Below are 18,643 nucleotides of genomic sequence, written 5' to 3' on the forward strand. Positions count from 1 at the left end.
ACTCCAGACATTATAAGCCCAACTGCACTGAATATTAAATCACTCCCACTCTTAAAATTATTTGTTCTTTGCTTCATGTCTGGCCTAATGCCCTTTCTTATATAAAACCATAAATTAATGCTTTTATTGTTAAAACCTCTCCTTTCTCTTCATGTCACAGCAGGACAAGAGTGAAAACAACAATCCTACTGACTCTGTTCTCAGAATGCCACAATACTGCCAACAGTTTTCTGGAACAAAAGGTCAGAGTCTGTAGTTGCTGAACGGATCAAAAATTACCATAATTACACAGTGGGGTGTGCAATTAATTAACCTAAACCCTAAATGATTGCAAAACAATAAAATTGACAAAAAGCATTTGTCCACATTTTATATTTAATAATTTCAAACGGGATGAATCTTCATGCAGAGTAATCAGTCTTTTAATAAAAGAAAAAATGCAATGATTTTCTTTCTCTGATAGATCAAGAACCATACAAAATCGCCCAAAAAAGAAATTTTAGTAAAAATTTATTTGCCAAGTTGCATTCATCTGTACAATGATCAAAAAAATGTGAAAAAACAAATAAAAGAAAACACTAAAGCTACAGGAGTAGCCCTGAACATGCTAAAAAAATAAAAGCTAAACAGCAGCTGTTTCATGCTGTCTACCGTGGATCACAGTGCGCTTAAGGCACCCGAGGAGGGGCACCTGGGGGCCTGGGTGGCATCGGAGGCGCTCTCTGAAAACCAAAGGGAGGCGGACGAGGAGGACCAGGAGGAGCCGCGCCGTAGCCAGGCGGAGGCATGGGAGGAGGAGGCCCTCTCATACCTGGAGGCACAGGGGGAGCTGAGGGAAACAAAAAGAGGGGTCACAATATGCAGCATTAGGAATTACTGCATTTAAACCAAGAACAAGCTGTGGTTCTGATCTGAAGCACATTTAGACTTTTAGCATTTAGTTTTTATGGTCCTCCACTCTGGAACAAACCTGCTGAAAACCTGAGATGTGCAGAAACTATTCGCTCTGTTGAATCAGGACCAAAACCTAATTGTTTACTGATGAATTTGATTAAAGCATCTCACTAATTAACTGTTTGCCTGGCGACTAATGGTGACTGCAGCTTGAGATGGAAGATTAGGTTAACATTTGTGTCTTATTAGACGACACTTTTTAAAGCTTTAAGATGTTTGTTGTTTTTTCTTTGATATCCTGTAAAGCAGTTTGGATTGCCTCATGTAAGAAAAAGTAAACTTGGCTTGCCTTGCCATTAGATTAGGTAATTTAGTTATCAAAAATAAAAAAGATGTTCCAAAACATTCCTGATCTACGCTGTAGGTTAGGATTTAAGAGCAGCACTCACCCATGGGGTATGGTGCCCGAGGAGGCATGCCCATTGGTGGTGGCGGCATGTTGGGGGGCAGCGGAGCCCTCGGAGCCGATCCAGGAGGAGCAGGAGGTGGAGGCACCATACCAGGAGGAGCAGGAGGTGGCATGGGCATCTGAGGCATACCTGTGGAACAGAATGAGAAAATAATTTTCTTCTGATTTCATTGACAGGGAATGACAGTTTCAGCTGCATCTGAAAGCCCCAAGTTTTACCCGGAGGCATGTTGCCAGGAGGGAATGGTGGCGGTCCAGGTGGAGGTCCACCGGCAGACCCTGGCGGAACACCTCCTGCTGTTGGAGGCATGCCCATAGAAGGCGGCATTGCTGGGGGCATCGTTCCAGGAAGGGGAACAGGAGGAAACGCACCAGGAGGCGGGAGACCTGTACCGAAAAACCAAATAAAAGAAGTTAAACTGAATGTTGGACAAATGTTCAACAAAAATAAAAAAAAATAAAAAAAAAGTTCTGCAATACTGAGAAATGCTTTAACTTGACATAAAAGTTGTACCTGGAATGGGAATTCCTGTTCCCATCGCAGTGAGGACTGGTGTTGGTGCAGACGGCGGGGGCGGAGCATCTGCGAACAGCTGGTGTGGCCTGTCGGCCTGGGAGAGCGGGTTCTGTGCAGCCAGCAGCCGCTCTGCGGCCGAACCGTGGCGTTCCCCTTTGGAGTCCTTTTTAAATGCGTACGACACCGTAATGGGTCTGTTGCAGAGGTACTGGCCATTCATGGCCTCGATAGCCGCGTCCGAAGCGTCAAAACTGGCAAAATTGATGAAAGCGTAACCCTTAGAGTTGCCTGTGTCAGGGTCTCGCATGATCTTCGGTGTTTGGAGGATCACACCAAACGCACTGAATGTGTCGTAGAGAAGTTTTTCATCAATCTCCGGGTCCAAATTACCGATGAAGATGTTTGCACCAACGTCCAGGTTTTTGTTGTGTGCTGAGGCCTTATTGACCCTAATTGGTTTGCCATAGAGTTTTATCATATTCATGATTTTTATGGCATAATCAGCATCCTCCTCACTAAGAAACTCCACAAAGCCATAACCTGAGAAAAATAACAGTTACATTTCTTAGTGACAGTGTCACAAAAAAACATTGTTCTTATTTCTGGCCAATAAAACTAACTCTGTTCCAAGCAATACATGTTCAAACATCATCGGAGGCAGATTTCAGCTGCGTTCTCAGCTACACTGCATACTTTTTAAAAACGTGTTTCTCTACTTCAGACACAGAAAGAACATATGCATCCAAATGAGTTAATTGTTCGTATGCTTTACTGTTCACTGAGAAAAATAGCCTGTAAGTTGTCGCTGACCTTGATGTTGACCAGTGACTCGGTCTTTGGGCATGTGTGTGTTGACCACAGGACCGGCCTGCAGAAACAGCTCCCACAGTAATGGCTCCGACACCTTCTCATCCAAGCCTCCGACATACACAGTCGCATCTGAAAATTGACAAGAAAAAAATGTTGCAATTCAAACTTTTCACAGAACGGTGTTGTATTTAACATCTTTGAAGTGTGTTTATCAGGTTGCACATGATACATTTTTAATAAGTCTCATCTTTCATTGACATAAACCTTTCTTGCTAGATGTTTTGATAAATCTCGGGAAACAAATGCCTCGTAGTGCAAATCCAAAAGGATTTGAAAATACTACCAAATGACAATACTAGTACTCGTTCGGCAAAATATCGAAATACCAACAGTCATTAGTTAAAAGAAAGAACTAGTTTTCTTAATCACAAAGTTATCTGCTGCTACCGTTTTTACAATAACTTCACAATTTGTTATTACAGTAGTCGCTGTGCAGTCCGATTAAAACCAGCTGTTTCTGTTAGGATTGGCAGTTTCGAGTCTTTAGCCTGCTATTCAAAATGAAAATTTTGACTTGCAACTTACTGAAAATATTTCTAACATTCCTAATTACATTATAAGCAGTATATTTTATCCAGCTGGTAAAATAGTGAACAAAAGATCAATACAGTTTATTTACTAACGCTTATGAGTGGCGCTAAATGCTATGACGTGCTAATTCTCATAGCTAACTTTATAAACTAAAAAGCAGCAATTTCACATTGTCACAACCCGCATTATAACTTACAGAACCACTGTGCTTATGTTTTATACGACATGTAAATTACATGTCTTACGTTTTAAAAGAAGCTAATTAGCGAAATGCTAAGCTAACAACACTTCAAACACTTCCATGTGTTCAAGCGAATGTTTTCCTGTAAACGATACTCAAAAACAGTCGAGAAATTATATTACGATTTACTCATAAGCTCATGTCAAAACAAGTGAGAGATATTCACAAAAAACATACTTTAAAGGATGAAATTACCTTGATTTCTTTCCGAAATTGGTCCCGCTGCCATGTTGAATGAACCAACGCCGGGGTGGCGTTGAAGACGGAAGACCCGCCTCTTCCGCTGCTTTGCTTAGAAATTTTCAAAATAAAATACACTAAAATCAAATAAATAAAATCAACCATCCATATGTAACAATGTATTTCCGGTTTGAGATTCCGACACAAGTTCATTATTTTAAAATACTAATAAAAATACAATTACCCCCATTTTACTCTGTTTACGCCAGCATACAGTACAGACCAAAAGTTTGGACACAACTGTGTGTCCAAACTTTTGGTCTATACTGTATATGGGGATGATAATACAAAACAAACCAAGCCACATTTTTATTATTAACTGATTTATTACATATCGATATAAATCTAGTAAACGTATAAACACAGAATACAAAAACTTCATATAAAATACACACAATCAGGCTTTAAAGAGCAATTTATAAATCAATACTGTATATTGAATAAGAAACACAAAAACAAAATCTAAAGCATCATGCATCAAAAAAGGGTTCATTCATTTATAAAATGTGTAACAACTTAATATCAACAAAAAATCCTTAAGCATAAAAAAAGGAAAACTAAAAGTCCTTTGTACAAAGATATTTTGGACTGGCTTGTATATAAGACACTTGATGGGGATTTTTATTATAAAAACCAAAGTGAATAAAAAGAAAGAAAATCAATATCTCATTTCTTTTAAACAACTCCATTAAAATGTTCTTATACTCATTATAAATCTTTTATATTTTTAATAAATCACTGAAAACCCACTCAACATATATTGCTTAAGCAAATATGAAAACTTACAGAAACAAAGTTATATTAAAACTGAAATTTACATATGAAGGGAATTTGGCATGTAGAGGTAAATGTGTTCATTTGACTTTAACTATTAAAAACTTGAAAAAAAGATCCTTTGTAATCTAATAGAAGAATGTCAATATTCAAAGATATATTGTTTCTATAAATGCAAATGTAAAAGGCCAAAAAAACTAAGACTACAGGGAGTTTTCAATTCAAATAAGGAAATTATATTTAAACTATAATTTCAGTTTTGCCTTTGTATGTAAACCAGTATCTACCACATTCTTCCATTTAGTCTAATGTAAGCCTGCTGGTCTCTGTCATTAAGATGGTGTAATAAATTTAACTAAAACATTTCAGTGTTTTACAGGTCCCAACATAAATGTTTCCAATTTTATGAAAAATAACAACAATCCCAAACGAAAGGCAAACAAAATAAAAACTCCCCTGCCTTTAATGACAATCAATTGTTGCTTCATGTTTTTAATTTGCCATCTCCAAAAAAGGCAACATGTTTCAGCTGTTGGGGATTCTAACTTCAGGAGCGGAGAATGTGACTCCCTACTGTTTTAGTTTACTTTTGTACCACATTTTTCCTAAACTGGAGCCTCGATTTGTCCATTTAAACACTTTTCTAGTTAACATGCAGTCTTGAAGAGTTTGGTTAAAATCTCTTGATCCTTCTAGAAATATAGATAAGAAACAAAAGCATATAAAGAGTTCAACTTCATTTATCATCTGTTGGCTTCAAATGGTTGAAAAAATAAATTCTGCATTGAGTATTTTCAACAAACACACAGAAACAAAAATATATATTCAGCTCCAAGTTGATATTCTGAATTTCCTCATCTATGTCCAAAACATGGTAAAACAATCCATTTTCACTTTATACTACTGACCTTTTACTCTGCATTTATAAAGTCGTGCATGCTGTAAAATGATCCATTATTGTGTAGCAGAGTTGGTTTGTCAGTAATAAAGTTGATAGCACGCTATAATATACATTCGACTAGTGTCAGGGTCACAAATCACACAAAAAACCCTCTAAAATAACCAGGACAGTTCACATACAGAAACACCAAAACACAACAAACACTTCATTCTCTGTGTGATTTTTTTTTTAAACTGAACAGTCAGAGTCAAAAGTAACCACATATTTTAATTGTAAAATTTCTCAAATGCTAGATATACTTTAATTGTTATTGAGAAAACGGCCTTGACAAAGAGATCCTCTTTACGGTTTGTGACACAGATCACATATAACGTATGGAAGAAAACACACCGTCTGACTGGATCTGAGCACCATGTATGTTGGAGTTTATGTGTAATTTAAGACCCTGACATTAAATGATCAATCACAAGGTTTCGCTTGAGTAAATGCTACAAAGCCGACAAGGTGTTGCCGTTTGAAATGTTGCAAAACTCTGTATCATTAAGGCTTGTCTGAATGATACCACCCCGAACCTTTATCCCTCAACACTTAGTTACCCTGAACGCTCGATCTCCATTGGGCTGGTCTTCGTCTACCTTTGTGTAAGACATGGTCACTCAACCTTAGCAGGAACCACTATTAGACACGTATTGCCTGCTAAATCTGTTAACTTCCTGTTGCAACACTCAAACTTCCTTCCACACTGGGAGAGGCTGCTCCAGAGTGCAATAGGAAACAGTGAATCCAGGGCATGAATTACAAACGCTATCCCAGTGTTTGTGCTCTAAACCAGTAAAAATGTTCAAACTTGGTAGAAGTTTTCATAGCTCAGCCACCTGAGTGTGAAACACAGTAAAATAAGCTCCTTTCTATAATAATAATAATAATAATAATAATAATAATAATAATAATAATAATAATAATAATAATAATAATAATAATAATAATAATAATAATAATAATAACAATAATAAAACATGATCAATAATACTTTTACAATAGCTACTCTCTGTATTATATATAAAGTCACACCACGGCCTGTTCAAAGTTGTAGCTGTAGTGAGTTTTGAATTATTTAACTCCATTTGTAGCAGAGGAGAGATTAGGAAAACAACCTGGCACTCTGCCATGAAAATTAACTTGAAATTGCTTCTTTTTTTTCTGAAACAGAGTTTTGACACCTCCAACTTATGAAATAATACAAGATTAATGAAAGTTTCTTTCCCAACAGACAATCCAAAGGACAAAAAGGAATTTAAAATTCAACTAAATTGAATTCATTTTCACTATTTCACTAAAAACGTCCATAAAGAAGGTTCAGGGTAATGTCACTGATACTTGTGACTTTTTGCATCTAATTTCTTCCTTCCCACCCTTTAATAATATCCCCCAGCTAATCAAATCCAAAACCAGAAACAAATGTAATACAACAGACAACAAAAGAGAGAAAAAAAAAAGCCCTGTTCATACTCTGATGCGATGCCAAGTTTTACAGGCAAACAATAAAAATAGCATCCTGTGGTTACTAGGCACAACGAGTTCAGTAACAAGTGTTTTCTTTCATAAACAAAAGAAGCTTGACTTCCTGATCCTCATTACAAAACACATCTTAGAACGTGATCAACACTGTTACCAGGGGTCCTTCGCCGTGGCGAGGGGGTTGTGTTTTAGTGCGAGGGCAGAGTGGCGGCGTTGGCGGCACTGAGCTGACCCACGGCCAACATCAGGATGTCCTTCTTTTCTTTGTAAAACCGCAGTTCTCTGCCTGCCAGCCTGGCGTCCTCCAGCTCCCGCTCCGTTGAGGCCAGCTCCTGAGCGATGGTTCCCGCTACGCTCTGCTCCCGGTTCACCCAGTCCGCCGCCATCTGGGTGCGCATGTCGTCGTCCAACGCCCGGTGGGAGTAGTGAGCCAGCACCTCCTGCAAGTTTGAGCATTAAAAGGAATGTTGAGGCATAACATAAATCTATGTTTATTTTTTTATTCTTTTTCTTTGATGAGGGTCCATCTGGAAACACTTTATGAGTTTATCAGGTAGGAGTTCATAAGTTCCTTACTTCTTCCTACTCCTTTTCGAGCATGTTAAGATTATTGCGGTACAAGCATATGCGTCTTTTGCATTCCTTGATCATGTGTGTGACTTCGATCATGTTCGAAATAAATAAATAAAAATAATCCACTTCAGTGCAAAAGTCGGCTTTGTAATAGAAAACCAACCAGTGCACAGGAGCTCCACCAATTCTGATTAAAGGAGCTCTTAAACATTCAAACAAAATTATGCCAGAATATTGTGGAGGGCTTCAGAATGTGTGGTTAATCTGGGACATTTCTGCATATGTTTGAGTCCGAATGCAAACGTTTGACCCAGAGTAAATTAGAAACTATTCTGTTTTGGTTTTTTTAAACATTGAAAACGTTCAGTTAATAGTGTTAATGGACATTGTTTTGTAGTGCCCTTCACTTCATGTTCACCCTGCTCATACTGTAAGGTTTCTTGTTGCAAACAATTAAAATGATGTACTCAAGTTTGCTTTACAAAACCCTGCATCCGTCAAGTTTTTCATGCTGAACCTTTTCTCTCCGAACCATATAAACTTTCAAAAACCTACGCTGTCGAGTTCATTCTCATCTCTTCAACAACACAGCTGCTGTCAATGCTGGGAGAAGTAAACATACCTAGAACCGTCCCTTCATTTGGAGCATGATTTTATGTATAATTTGTCTTGTGTAGAAAGAAAAAAAACAGTTATATGACAGCTAAAACCAGGCTGTGTGTAATTGATGCCATGTGTGAGACGGGTACCTGTCGGGAACACTGCCGCTCTCTCATGGCTTTGAGGCTCCCGTTCCAGTGCAGCAGCTGGAACACAGTCATCAGCTCCTGCAGACAACCAGGAGTTAGAGGGAAAAACTTGCTCACCTGGCATTTAATGCACTGCACACTGAATTCAGATTCCTGTTTTCAAAAAGGTACCCATTTACCAGCTCCAACGTTACTTCTTCTACTAAACTAAACTGTGTAAAGTGAGTGTGATTGTAGAGCTTCTGCTTACTTTATGGAAAAGGATCCAGACTTTTCCCAGACTCAACATAACGGTCCTTTATGTTCATTTTCAAACAGTAAATACTAAAGTTCATTGAACACAAAAGACAAAAAGGAAGGAACGAAGACAGGACATGAGTAAGGAAGCAACAAACGAACGACGGACTGGAGGAGCGAAGAAATGAAGAAACAAAAGGACACGAGAGGTGACACTAATAATTACTTTAGGAAAGAAGCAAGGAAGTGACAAAGGGTGGGAGGGAAGAAGGGAAAAAAAACAGGAGGGGCACAAGTTTGACATGAAATAAGCCCACAAGGAAGAAAGAAAGGAATGGATGGAAAGAATGACAAGGAGGGAAAAAAAGAAAGACACAAAGAAAGGAGAAACCAGTGACGGAAGCACTGTTTTCAGGAAGAGCATAAGGAATCAGACGGACAGAAATAAACAAATAAATGAAGAAAAAATAAAAAATAAATAAAGAAGATGGAGCAGAAAAGAAAAAAACATTATATACCATTATGGATGGAATGTGGAATAAAATTTGGAAAAACAGATTTTTCCATCCTCAAAATATCTTTTTGGATAGTTATCCAGACTTGAAAAAAAAATGAGATCCCATCATGTTCTTTCCCTAAAAGGAATCCTGGATTATCTCGACATCTAACATTACCATGTTATCACCACCCATGTTTAGCTGACGTGTTTCTCCTACCTGGAACTCCAGCATGGATTTTCCTTTGTTGGACTCCAGCATGAAGCGGAACGCCCCAATCCCAGTGTTGGGATTATCGGCCTCTTCTCGGTTCCCCTGTGAACACAAAGCAACGGTGCAGAATTAGTCTATGACGATCCAAACAAAATACAATCAAAACACAAAACATTCAAGAGGGAATTTTTCTTTGACATTCTCCTCGGGGAATTTCTCTAAGTCACTATTCGAAATGGGAAAGACAAGAGATCATGTCATTTATGTAAGACAGATGTAAGTTGATCTTCCATTAGGAAATGGCTTCAAGAAAAATTTGAAACTTTAAAACAGCAGAACAGCAGGCCTGAAAGAATATCAAAATTTGAAATTGAGAAATTATCTTTTTTGAAAATCATTGTTGGAATCAGAAGATTTCTTTTGTGTTGTACACAATTTTCGGAAAGGAATAAATAACATAACGCTTCTGCCATACTGCCCTTTGAGATTTTAATTAGAAACATAAAGGGAGTAATAAATAACATATATTATTATTATTATTATTATTATTATTATTATAAATGTTTGGTTTCTAAGACTCTTAAACAAAATTATTGTTCCTGTAAAGTGGCAAATATGGAGTATCAACACAGAACAAAAGGGTTTAATATCTGATCAATAATTATATATCAGCTGCCTAGTTTTACATTAAAATATCTCCCAATTTGGAAGCCGTTAAAAATTAGATTTTAAAAAGGATAGTACAATCCCTGAAATCAAACTGTTTTCTTTTACATCAGAATTTAATTTGTTGTAAATCCAGGTTTTGAAATCTTTAGTTTAATTTAGTTGGGGCATTTTTTTGGCTGTTCTTGGTCCATATACCCTGCTGTAAAATGTGAGTCTAAGAAATGTTAGTAATGTAATGTAAGTAATGTAACATAAGTGTTAGAAATGTTACTTCTCTTTATATGTGTGATGTTAGGAGTATCTCTCTGTTGTGAAGGTGATGTAAACGTTTTCTTTCACTGCTTATTTAACAGTTTTATCATAATTTTGTCCCTGTCCCAATTAGCTAGGGAAGCCTATCAAAGATGCATTTTCCATAAAAATTTGTAATCGTGAAACTGTCGTGTTTATCTGTGTTGTTTGTTTGCTTTTTATTTTCCTTTGGATTGATTGTGGAACTGTTTCGTTTGCAAAAAGGGATAATTTTGCACTAGAGGACAACTAGGAAAATATCTTTCATGTGTCTGAGGACGGGACAGTTTGTACAATATCTTTTATTTATTTGCAACATCATGGCAGGAAATTAACTCCATATTTCACAATTTTTAAGGAATCCAAACTGCGCTCAATCAGCTCTAGTTCTGACTCTAAAACAAGCCGGTCGAATTTGTAAGAGATTATGATTCTAAGCTATGGATTCTTTGAAACAGTGCTTTTCAAATCCTGGTCCTCGAAGCACACTGCCTTGAAAGTTTTAGGCATCCCCCATGCTTCAGCACACATGATCTCAACTGGTGGCCGATTAACAGGGTTTTGCTGAATCGCAACAAATTGGGGTGTGTGGAAGCAGGGGAGCATCTAAAACATGCAGGCCAGTGTGTCTTGAGCGCCACGGCTGAGAACCACTGCTTAAAAACACAGTTACAAATTGTATTTGTGAACGCACAAGGGGAATACTTTCCATGTTTTTTCCCCATTGAGGAAACTTTACATTGAGACAGGCATGGTGGCTGCACTAGATCAGTCGAACCTGGAGTGAATTATTCCACACAGGTTTCAGATTATTTCCTCCTTCTGCATCTCTCGGTGCAGAAAGAGAGGCTCTCCCAGGGCGGCACTCATTCACAAACCACCGCAGCCGAACTGTCGGTGCTACCAGCAGATCTCTCCGTTCTGAACTTACGTTGAAGGAGGCCAGCGCTTCATTCACACTCTTCTCAATAAAGTCATCTGTAATCCGACGGGAGGGGTGCTCGTTAAAGACCGAGTTCATGAGGGCGATCTTGGCGGCGCTGCGCCTCGCCTCCGCCTTGGTTGGACAGAACTGTCAAACGGTGAAAGAAAACACGCAGAGTCAGGGCAATAATGAGATCCAGAGAGACCGAGGCAGAGCAGAGCAGCTCATTCCCAGATGTCCCTAAGCAAAAAAATATATAAACATCTTTAAATCTTTTAATATCCAGGGAAACAAAGCGCTGATGTTGCACCTGGAAGCTCCCGAAGCAGCTGCCGCCTGGAAGGCTGACGTAGCAGACGTACGGCGGGCTGTTCGACGGGACCATTTCGTAAACGACCAGAGCTCCGTTCCTCAAGTCGGCCCCTCTGGTCAGCTTCATTTGCCAGAACTCCTGCAGCGCTTCCACCACGTTCACTGAAGGGACAAGGGGGGGACGGAAAAGCTTCATTAAAGCCACTCTGTCCTTATTTCTACCAAGATGCGCACACAAACCAGATGGAGGTGACCTCATGAAGGAAACTTCACATCCTCGCCGCTGAAGGGAAAAATGAGTTCGGCTCAGATTCTGATTTTTCATGAACTCGAAGGAAATGTCTGTCTTAAGTTAGGAAAGAACAACCACAAAGGAGTGCAGTAAAATCTGAATTTGAGACAGTAAAAGTATTTGCTTTCTCATTTTCTCATGTCACAACCACAAACGTCAAGAGTATTTCAATTGAGATTTTAAGGTGATGCACCAACGTAGAGTAGAGCAGAAGTGTGAAAATGAAGGTCAGTAATGGTAGGTTAGGGGAACCGTCATGCTGTGAGACGTTTTTGTTTAGCAGCAACAGAGATGCAAATCAGAGTTAATGTAATAATGGAAGGAGCTAAAAATACAAAAACAATCCTGAATGAAAGCTTAAAGTTAAAATGGTTTCAATCAAAGCTTTTTCAATAAAGAAAGTATGCAGGTACAACATGGCAAAATGCCCAAAAAAGGAAAAAAGAAAAAAATCAGGGAATGTGAATATTTTTTTAAGGATCTGTAGTTATAAAAGTTTATGTCTGCAGAGAGATGTGAGAGCTGGATAATTAAACTCCCAGCTCAGACTGCTCCTGTAACCATCAGCGTGTTTTAGTTCTGCAGCTCAACAGAAATCTCAGCTTTCCCAGTCAGAAATGTAAATTCCCAAGCTGCAATCCAAATGATATTTTTTATACTCCCACTGAAGTAGGCTGTAAAACACCCAGCGTACGCTCACATCTCGTTGTTAAATGGCCGTAAAATAAAGTTTATGTGCGTTTTGAGATGTTTATAGACTCTCATCCATCCAACAACGCCTTCGGGGAGGAGTCTCCAAATCCTAATGTGGCGTGTCCAAAACATGACACCGGGTTTCAAAGGAGGAAACTTCAGGAAAGAGATGGATTCCTGCAACAGATGGTGTGACCCTCCTCCCCGCAGACGAGGATCTGAACGTCATGGACCGAGTCTGGGATTACTGAACACGAAGGAAGGAACGACAGAAAGCTTAGACAGATACTTAAGGAGACTGTGTAAATACTTATTTATGAATAGATGGGTGTTTAAATCTCTTCTTAAGGAACTTAAACACTTCCAGATCTGGCTGCAGGTGCTTCATCTCAATTTTACAACCTATTACTCTTTTGGACTTTTATGCAGTTTATTAGCTTGATACATTATCGTTCCTGTTTTTTATGATAGGACCGTCGTGATTGTTATTAACTGAAGCTGGGGGGATTTTGTGCTGCTGTCTGTCTATCTGGACGGACGGATGGATGGATGGAACTTTAAGAGAAGGAAATAAAGTAAATAAAAATATGGAAATACAAAACTGTTTTTTTTTCACTGCACTCATCCAGGCCTGAGAAAATCAAATTACTTTCTGACTTTTCCAGGCGACATAGCAACGCCAAATTGGCTGCTCTGTACATCAAACAGGTTCCTATTTATTCAGTCAACACGATGTGACCACAAGCCAGTCGGTGATTTGTATCTTATTAATGTTTCCAGCAGGTGAAGGTCAAACAAAGTGGAGCAGATGGTGATAAGATGAAGTCCTCTTGTCGGAGCTTTTCCTTAGCGATAAAAGCGGAAACAAACAGGAAATAAAGCGGGAGAGAGCCACAGAGCAGCAGCTACTTTGGAATAACAGAAATGCCATAAGACGAAATGTTATTAGCATGTTTGTGTTTAAATCAAGCGCTAAAAGATTTTGAACTTAAGGAAGTGTCTTGACTTCCAGACAATCCTTTCACAGCAGTCTCATTCTAATGTGGAAGATGTTAAGAGGCCTAAGTGGAATAAAAGGAGGGGGACGAGGCTGTCAGTGGCGGCACACAGGGGCAATCTTTTGAGATTAAATCCTATTAGTGCAGAGTAGAACGACTTAGAGTGGCTGCAAAACGCCAACGCTGATTCAGATTTATGTCAAGTTTAAGTTTAAGAGAGATTTTAACCAATGTTATTCATGATTTCTGAAGGTTTTTCCCTTGACTCGCAAAAGAGTCCTTGAACATTTTCAAAGCAGATATCCGAGGAGACCCAGCAACCTTACTTTTTGTTGTGCGGCGTGGGCCGAAACAACGAGGGAGTTGGACACTAATTATTTGCATTAAATTAGCAGTATCTGCTGTGGAAATAATTTCTTCAAGGAACAAACATTTTTCCGTGCTCTATTGTTGTTTCTCTAGATTTTCCTTGACAGCAGCTGTTGGTGCTGAAATCCTACTTTCTGTCTGCAAACTGTTTGGGTTCAGGAGCCTTTATGTCTGAGTGATTCATCATAGGCCATACTTACACAACTTAAACAACAAAGCACGTCTGGTTCTCCTAACGACCACCAGAAAACCTCAAAAGCTTCTAATCTACACCATTTCAAAAGAGCACCAAAGTGTTAGTCTCCTTGGAAGCAAAACATCCATCCCTCCTAACTTCATGTCAAGTTGTTGCCTAATACTCCTCCATACTCAGTCAGCCAAAGGGAATAAGTTGGAGCTCTGGTTTTGGACATGTTTGCCGAACATCATCTGCATCTCATCCACATTACAATCGATCTGCTTGTGGTCTGATTTTTATTTTCCACTCCTCAGCCCAAATTGGCCCAAATCTGCACCAACCACAATCCACTAAAACCACTACTGGGTCTCAGCTGGCCCCAGTTATGGCGGGCTGCTGCCAGAATGAGGCAAACTTGTGGAAACAGTTGATTTTTCTACCTGGGGAATGTTATAACAAATGGATTACCGTTTGCTGTGGGTCAGCTCTGGGAGTTAACTAGAGGAAGATTATCATAAAACATGTTGGGTTTATAACAGGAATGTCTGGTTTTTGTTTGTGGTATTCTCGTTCTCCAAACTCTCCAGATTTAAAACTAACAGTCATTAACACAGATGTAAACAGGCTGTTTCTCCTACATAACATTACCTCTGCCGTAGCCCTGCGTGTGTTTGGCGAAGCTGCGGACCACCGCCTCCACCGCCTCCTTCAGCACCGCCGGGTTCCCCGGGTTGCAGTGGCCGCCGGCGCCCTGCCCCAGCCCCGCTCCCACTCCTCCGTACAGGCTGTGGAGCTGCAGCGGCGGAGGAGGAGGAGGAGGCCCGGACGAAGCGGACAGCGAGGCCGGGGAGGGAAGTAGCGGCGCGACAGGGACAGTGACTCCGGGTCGGAGAGAGGAGGAGCGCAGCGTCCCCGTCGGTCCCGATCCGAAGCCAATCCCCGGCTGCAGCCTCTGAGGGCGGATACTGTCCGGGATAATGTTGGATTCCATTGTCCCCACGTAACGTCTACTAAAGTCCGGTTCAGGAGGAAGACGGTGCCGATGAAACCCACAGCTGGCGCTGAAAATGTGGGATTTGAAGCGTTCAGGGACAAAGTTCGGCGGGGTTTCTCCAGTCAGCCCTGAAATTAGAAGTTAAAGGTCGCTGAATCGACCCAGAGCGCCGCTCTGCATCCTCACTCTCTGGATTAGGCTGCTGGAGTGTCACTCAAAAATGCGTTCACGGACCCCTCCGACTTTTTGCATTCCTCATTTAGTTGACTGTAACTTTGTTCTGTTTTGTTCCATTATGAGATGAGAAACCAGACTTTTTTCTTCATTCCCCAAAAGTTTTTTTTAAGAACGAGTATCAAAGTTCACTGCAAAAACACAAAATCTTACTGAGTATTTTTGGTCTAGTTTCTATGCTTGAAATAAGACAAAACCAATTTACAAGTAATTTTTCAGCACAACAAAGGAGGTTGTTTTGTGTCAATAATTCCTTAATATCAATGAAAAATACAAGTCATAAGTGAAATAATCTGCCAGTAGAACAAGACATTTGGGAAATACGATGAATGTCACAACCTCTTATTTCTTAATGAAAAGTGTCTTACAAGTTAGTTTTATTTTATTTTCACTCCACTAAGATATTTGCACTAGAAATAAGACCAAAATACTTAAGATTTACTTAAAATGTTATGTTTTTGCAGTGTGAACTCTACTTATAATTAATACAATTCAGTTTCATTTAGGTCACAACAAATGTCATCTAGAGACAAACAATTCCAGTTCATCTGCAGTTGTGCATTGTGACAGGTCTAGGGGGGGGGGGGTTGCCATACTTGTTTCAGCTCATAACAATGATCAAATCGAGGATAATCTAAAAAAGTAATTGAAATCTGTATTTACTCCGATTATCTTTGTCTATCCCGGCACTCAACAAACACACTTTGAACCAGTTCAATCCAGATCTTATACTCCAAACATATAGTCACATTGAAATCCTAATTTCAAAACAGTGGAATTGGGGTAAGTTGATCACTAATGCCAATTCATAAACAATTAGCCTATGTCCTCCTGAATTCAGAATTACAACTTTAGAAATATGTTTCTCTCCAACCTTGACTTTAAAGTCCAATATGGTTGCTGTAAATATACAAGTACGCTGTTTTATTTCCAACTGGAAGTCAGAGCAGACTATCATTCCTTTATCCCCCACGTGTTTGGTAATTTCAATGTTTTCTGCGGCCCCTGAACGCAGCACCGGAGAGTCGGAGAAAAATCTCAGGCCAAGAAATCTGAGCCTCCCCTTGTTCTCCTCTGGCAGCAACTATGAACAACCTACAGTGTGGCTTCGCGGCTCCTCAGCCATGTGATTAAACTCGGAAACAAAGCAACATAGTTTTACTTGCTAACGGTCAAAAATACTACCGATTGCTTCTTCAAACCGATAAAATCTGTCAGAACCAACTGGAAGTAACTCAGCTAGAGGACCACCTACTTGAAGAGGAAACGGGACCTCCACTTGTGGTTCCTATAAAAAAATTAAATTAAAAAAATAAAAACATTACGACGTTCTGCATCTTGGGTAATTATTCACCCTCTCAGTGGTTTGGGGAGAGGCCCAGAAGAGGAACAAGAGCAGCAACTATTAAATCTTCTCTAAGATGCTCCAACATTAAAGTAAAGATTTCAACTCATCTCTGAACACAAAATATCTTAGGTTTAAAATAAAGAAGCGATATCTCTGTTGCAACTCATCCAATTCTCTTCAGATAGTTGTAATAAATAAATTAAAAATCTAAAACATGTGGAGTGCAACCACTTTAAACTCAGGCAAAATGAATTGCTCTCAGAAGTCAGCATATTAATAAATAAAGTCCACATGTGTGGAATGAATCTCAGTAAAAACACATGACACACCTTTCAGATCTTTGTCAGAATTCTTTTTTTTCAAAATGTGAAATTAATTAAGAGTTGTGAATACTTTTGAAATATTAATGTAGATTTACTTGAGAAGAGAAACAAAGTGTTGGCCAATCTTACAACCCTATCAGAAATAAATTATCTTCATGTCAACTATTGACACTAAACAATCTGTGGAAAACAGGACAAAGTTTTCATCACAATTGGATGCTAGTCCTGTTTCTACAGTATATATCAGGACTTATCTCAGTGTGATAAACCTTCATGTTTTTTCTGTCACATGTTTGCTAGCGAGTCTCTCCGGGTCAAAGATAAGTCCATAGAGCTTTAACACAGGACAAACTCAAGGCCTGATTTTAACGTCTTGTCAATATGACGCCAATATCTCAGCTGATATAACTGCATCTTGCAGTGCTTTGTTTTTTTTTTTTTTTTCTGGTCTGACCACCTCTTTTCTGTTCACGCTTTAATCAGGTCAAGGCCGCCTCACATGCCTTGCATTACAACTGAGGAGACCCTTCTGTCTCCAGAGCTCTTTAGGAGCTAATGTTTCCAAGAGACAAAAACAGCCGAAGCCTTTTCCACTTCCAACAACATAGCCAGGCATGCAGGAGTGGTGGTGAGCAGCCCCCCCCCCCATACCTCCACTCAGACCCCATGAATAATATCAGACTGAAAACATGCTCCTCGTTCCCACATCTGGTTTCAATCGAAGCAGAAATCAGATTCTTGAAACTTCACCACATGTGTTTTTTTTTGTTGTTTTTTTTCCCCAACAGTAGAATGGGAGCTCAAGATGGTTGGGGTACTTAGGCAGATTATGCTGTATGGGCGTTTCTCACATAATTTAATCTGAACACAAGTTGATTTTCTTTTAACCTGTAGCGTGAGTGGAGAACAGCCTGACAGCAACTATGAGAAAGTAAAGATCGGTTCGTTGTACTTCAGATGTAGGAGTTTACAGCAGAATCTGTGAAATTATTTTAACTGTAAACAATTTGGGGAAATCAAGAGGAGGCTGATGGATTTGTAAACGTCTGGTAGGTTAATTGATAGTATTTGAGTTCAGTGGAAGCATTTATGGCAACGCTTTCCTGTGAGATCATCACGGGAAAATAATCAAAAGGAATCAGCCAAGGCATGAAGATGAGGATTGTGGACTTCCAAAAGTCTGGTTCATCGTTGCGTTCAACTTCCAGATGTCTGAAGGTGTCATGATGATTTGTTTAAGTGACTCTAAACAAGAGTACACAGCATGGGAATGTCCAGCCAATTTAACATTCAGAATGGAGGCGACTTCTGTGTCCCAGAGATGAACATTTTTTGATGTGAACTTTGAGCATCAACACCCGAATAAACCAGCATCTTATAAAGATGGTGCCTTAAAGCTGTGTGTGATTGATGAGCTGTTCATATAATTTACTGGTGACCCATATCTCAATTTCCTTATTGAAGCTATGAGTGAATGATAAAAAAATGTATCTTCTTTGTGCCAAAAGAAAACAGTTTGCAAACCTATGCAGTGGTTAAAGTGGAATATGATCTGCAGCTATTTACAACTGAATTAGGCTGCTATGACCATGAGTCACCACAAGGGGGCTCTCCATCCCCATCTCTATAGCTCCAAATGCTAAAGAGTCTTTTCTCTTTGGAAGAAGGTAAACATGAGATTTTATCAACATCAGCAATGCGGTAATGTGTGAGTTGTTGCATCCAATGATTCTGGGGGCTCTGAAGAGGCTTTTATATATATATATTTTATTTTATTTTATTCTGATAAAAAA

General features: G+C 39.3%; 2 protein-coding genes across 2 annotated transcripts; both read right to left on the reverse strand.

The window, feature by feature from the left end:
* Positions 1-356: 356 nt before the first annotated feature.
* Positions 357-3,810, reverse strand: sf3b4 (splicing factor 3b, subunit 4). The gene is made up of 6 exons (XM_044139416.1): positions 3,718-3,810; positions 2,691-2,819; positions 1,878-2,420; positions 1,583-1,750; positions 1,344-1,493; positions 357-829 (listed from the first exon to the last, which is right to left on the reverse strand). Exons 1-6 carry the CDS (start codon positions 3,749-3,751, stop codon positions 669-671), a joined length of 1,185 nt encoding a protein of 394 aa, XP_043995351.1. The 5' UTR covers positions 3,752-3,810; the 3' UTR covers positions 357-668.
* A 325-nt stretch (positions 3,811-4,135) lies between these two features.
* On the reverse strand, positions 4,136-15,157 carry lix1l (limb and CNS expressed 1 like). Its single transcript, XM_044139417.1, has 6 exons — positions 14,600-15,157; positions 11,420-11,583; positions 11,116-11,256; positions 9,231-9,326; positions 8,278-8,355; positions 4,136-7,395 (listed from the first exon to the last, which is right to left on the reverse strand). The coding sequence occupies exons 1-6, from the start codon at positions 14,940-14,942 to the stop codon at positions 7,144-7,146; spliced, it is 1,074 nt and encodes a 357-aa protein (XP_043995352.1). The 5' UTR covers positions 14,943-15,157; the 3' UTR covers positions 4,136-7,143.
* Between the last annotated feature and the right edge of the window lie 3,486 nt (positions 15,158-18,643).

The sequence above is a fragment of the Gambusia affinis genome, linkage group LG14, assembly GCF_019740435.1.
Source record: "Gambusia affinis linkage group LG14, SWU_Gaff_1.0, whole genome shotgun sequence".
Lineage (NCBI taxonomy): Eukaryota > Metazoa > Chordata > Actinopteri > Cyprinodontiformes > Poeciliidae > Gambusia > Gambusia affinis.

What these genes read in the sequence shown, in the direction of transcription:
- lix1l (XM_044139417.1), bottom strand. Translation starts at nt 14,942, where the DNA reads ATGGAATCCAACATTATCCCGGACAGTATCCGCCCTCAGAGGCTGCAG. An exon ending in CACGCAGGGCTACGGCAGAG is followed by an intron (nt 11,584 to 14,599) that starts GTAATGTTATGT and finishes TTGTCCCTTCAG; the next exon opens with TGAACGTGGTGGAAGCGCTG. An exon ending in AAGCGCTGGCCTCCTTCAAC is followed by an intron (nt 9,327 to 11,115) that starts GTAAGTTCAGAA and finishes TTGTGTTCACAG; the next exon opens with GGGAACCGAGAAGAGGCCGA.
- sf3b4 (XM_044139416.1), bottom strand. Translation starts at nt 3,751, where the DNA reads ATGGCAGCGGGACCAATTTCGGAAAGAAATCAAG. An exon ending in AATTTCGGAAAGAAATCAAG is followed by an intron (nt 2,820 to 3,717) that starts GTAATTTCATCC and finishes GTCAATTTTCAG; the next exon opens with ATGCGACTGTGTATGTCGGA. An exon ending in AGTCACTGGTCAACATCAAG is followed by an intron (nt 2,421 to 2,690) that starts GTCAGCGACAAC and finishes TATTTTTCTCAG; the next exon opens with GTTATGGCTTTGTGGAGTTT.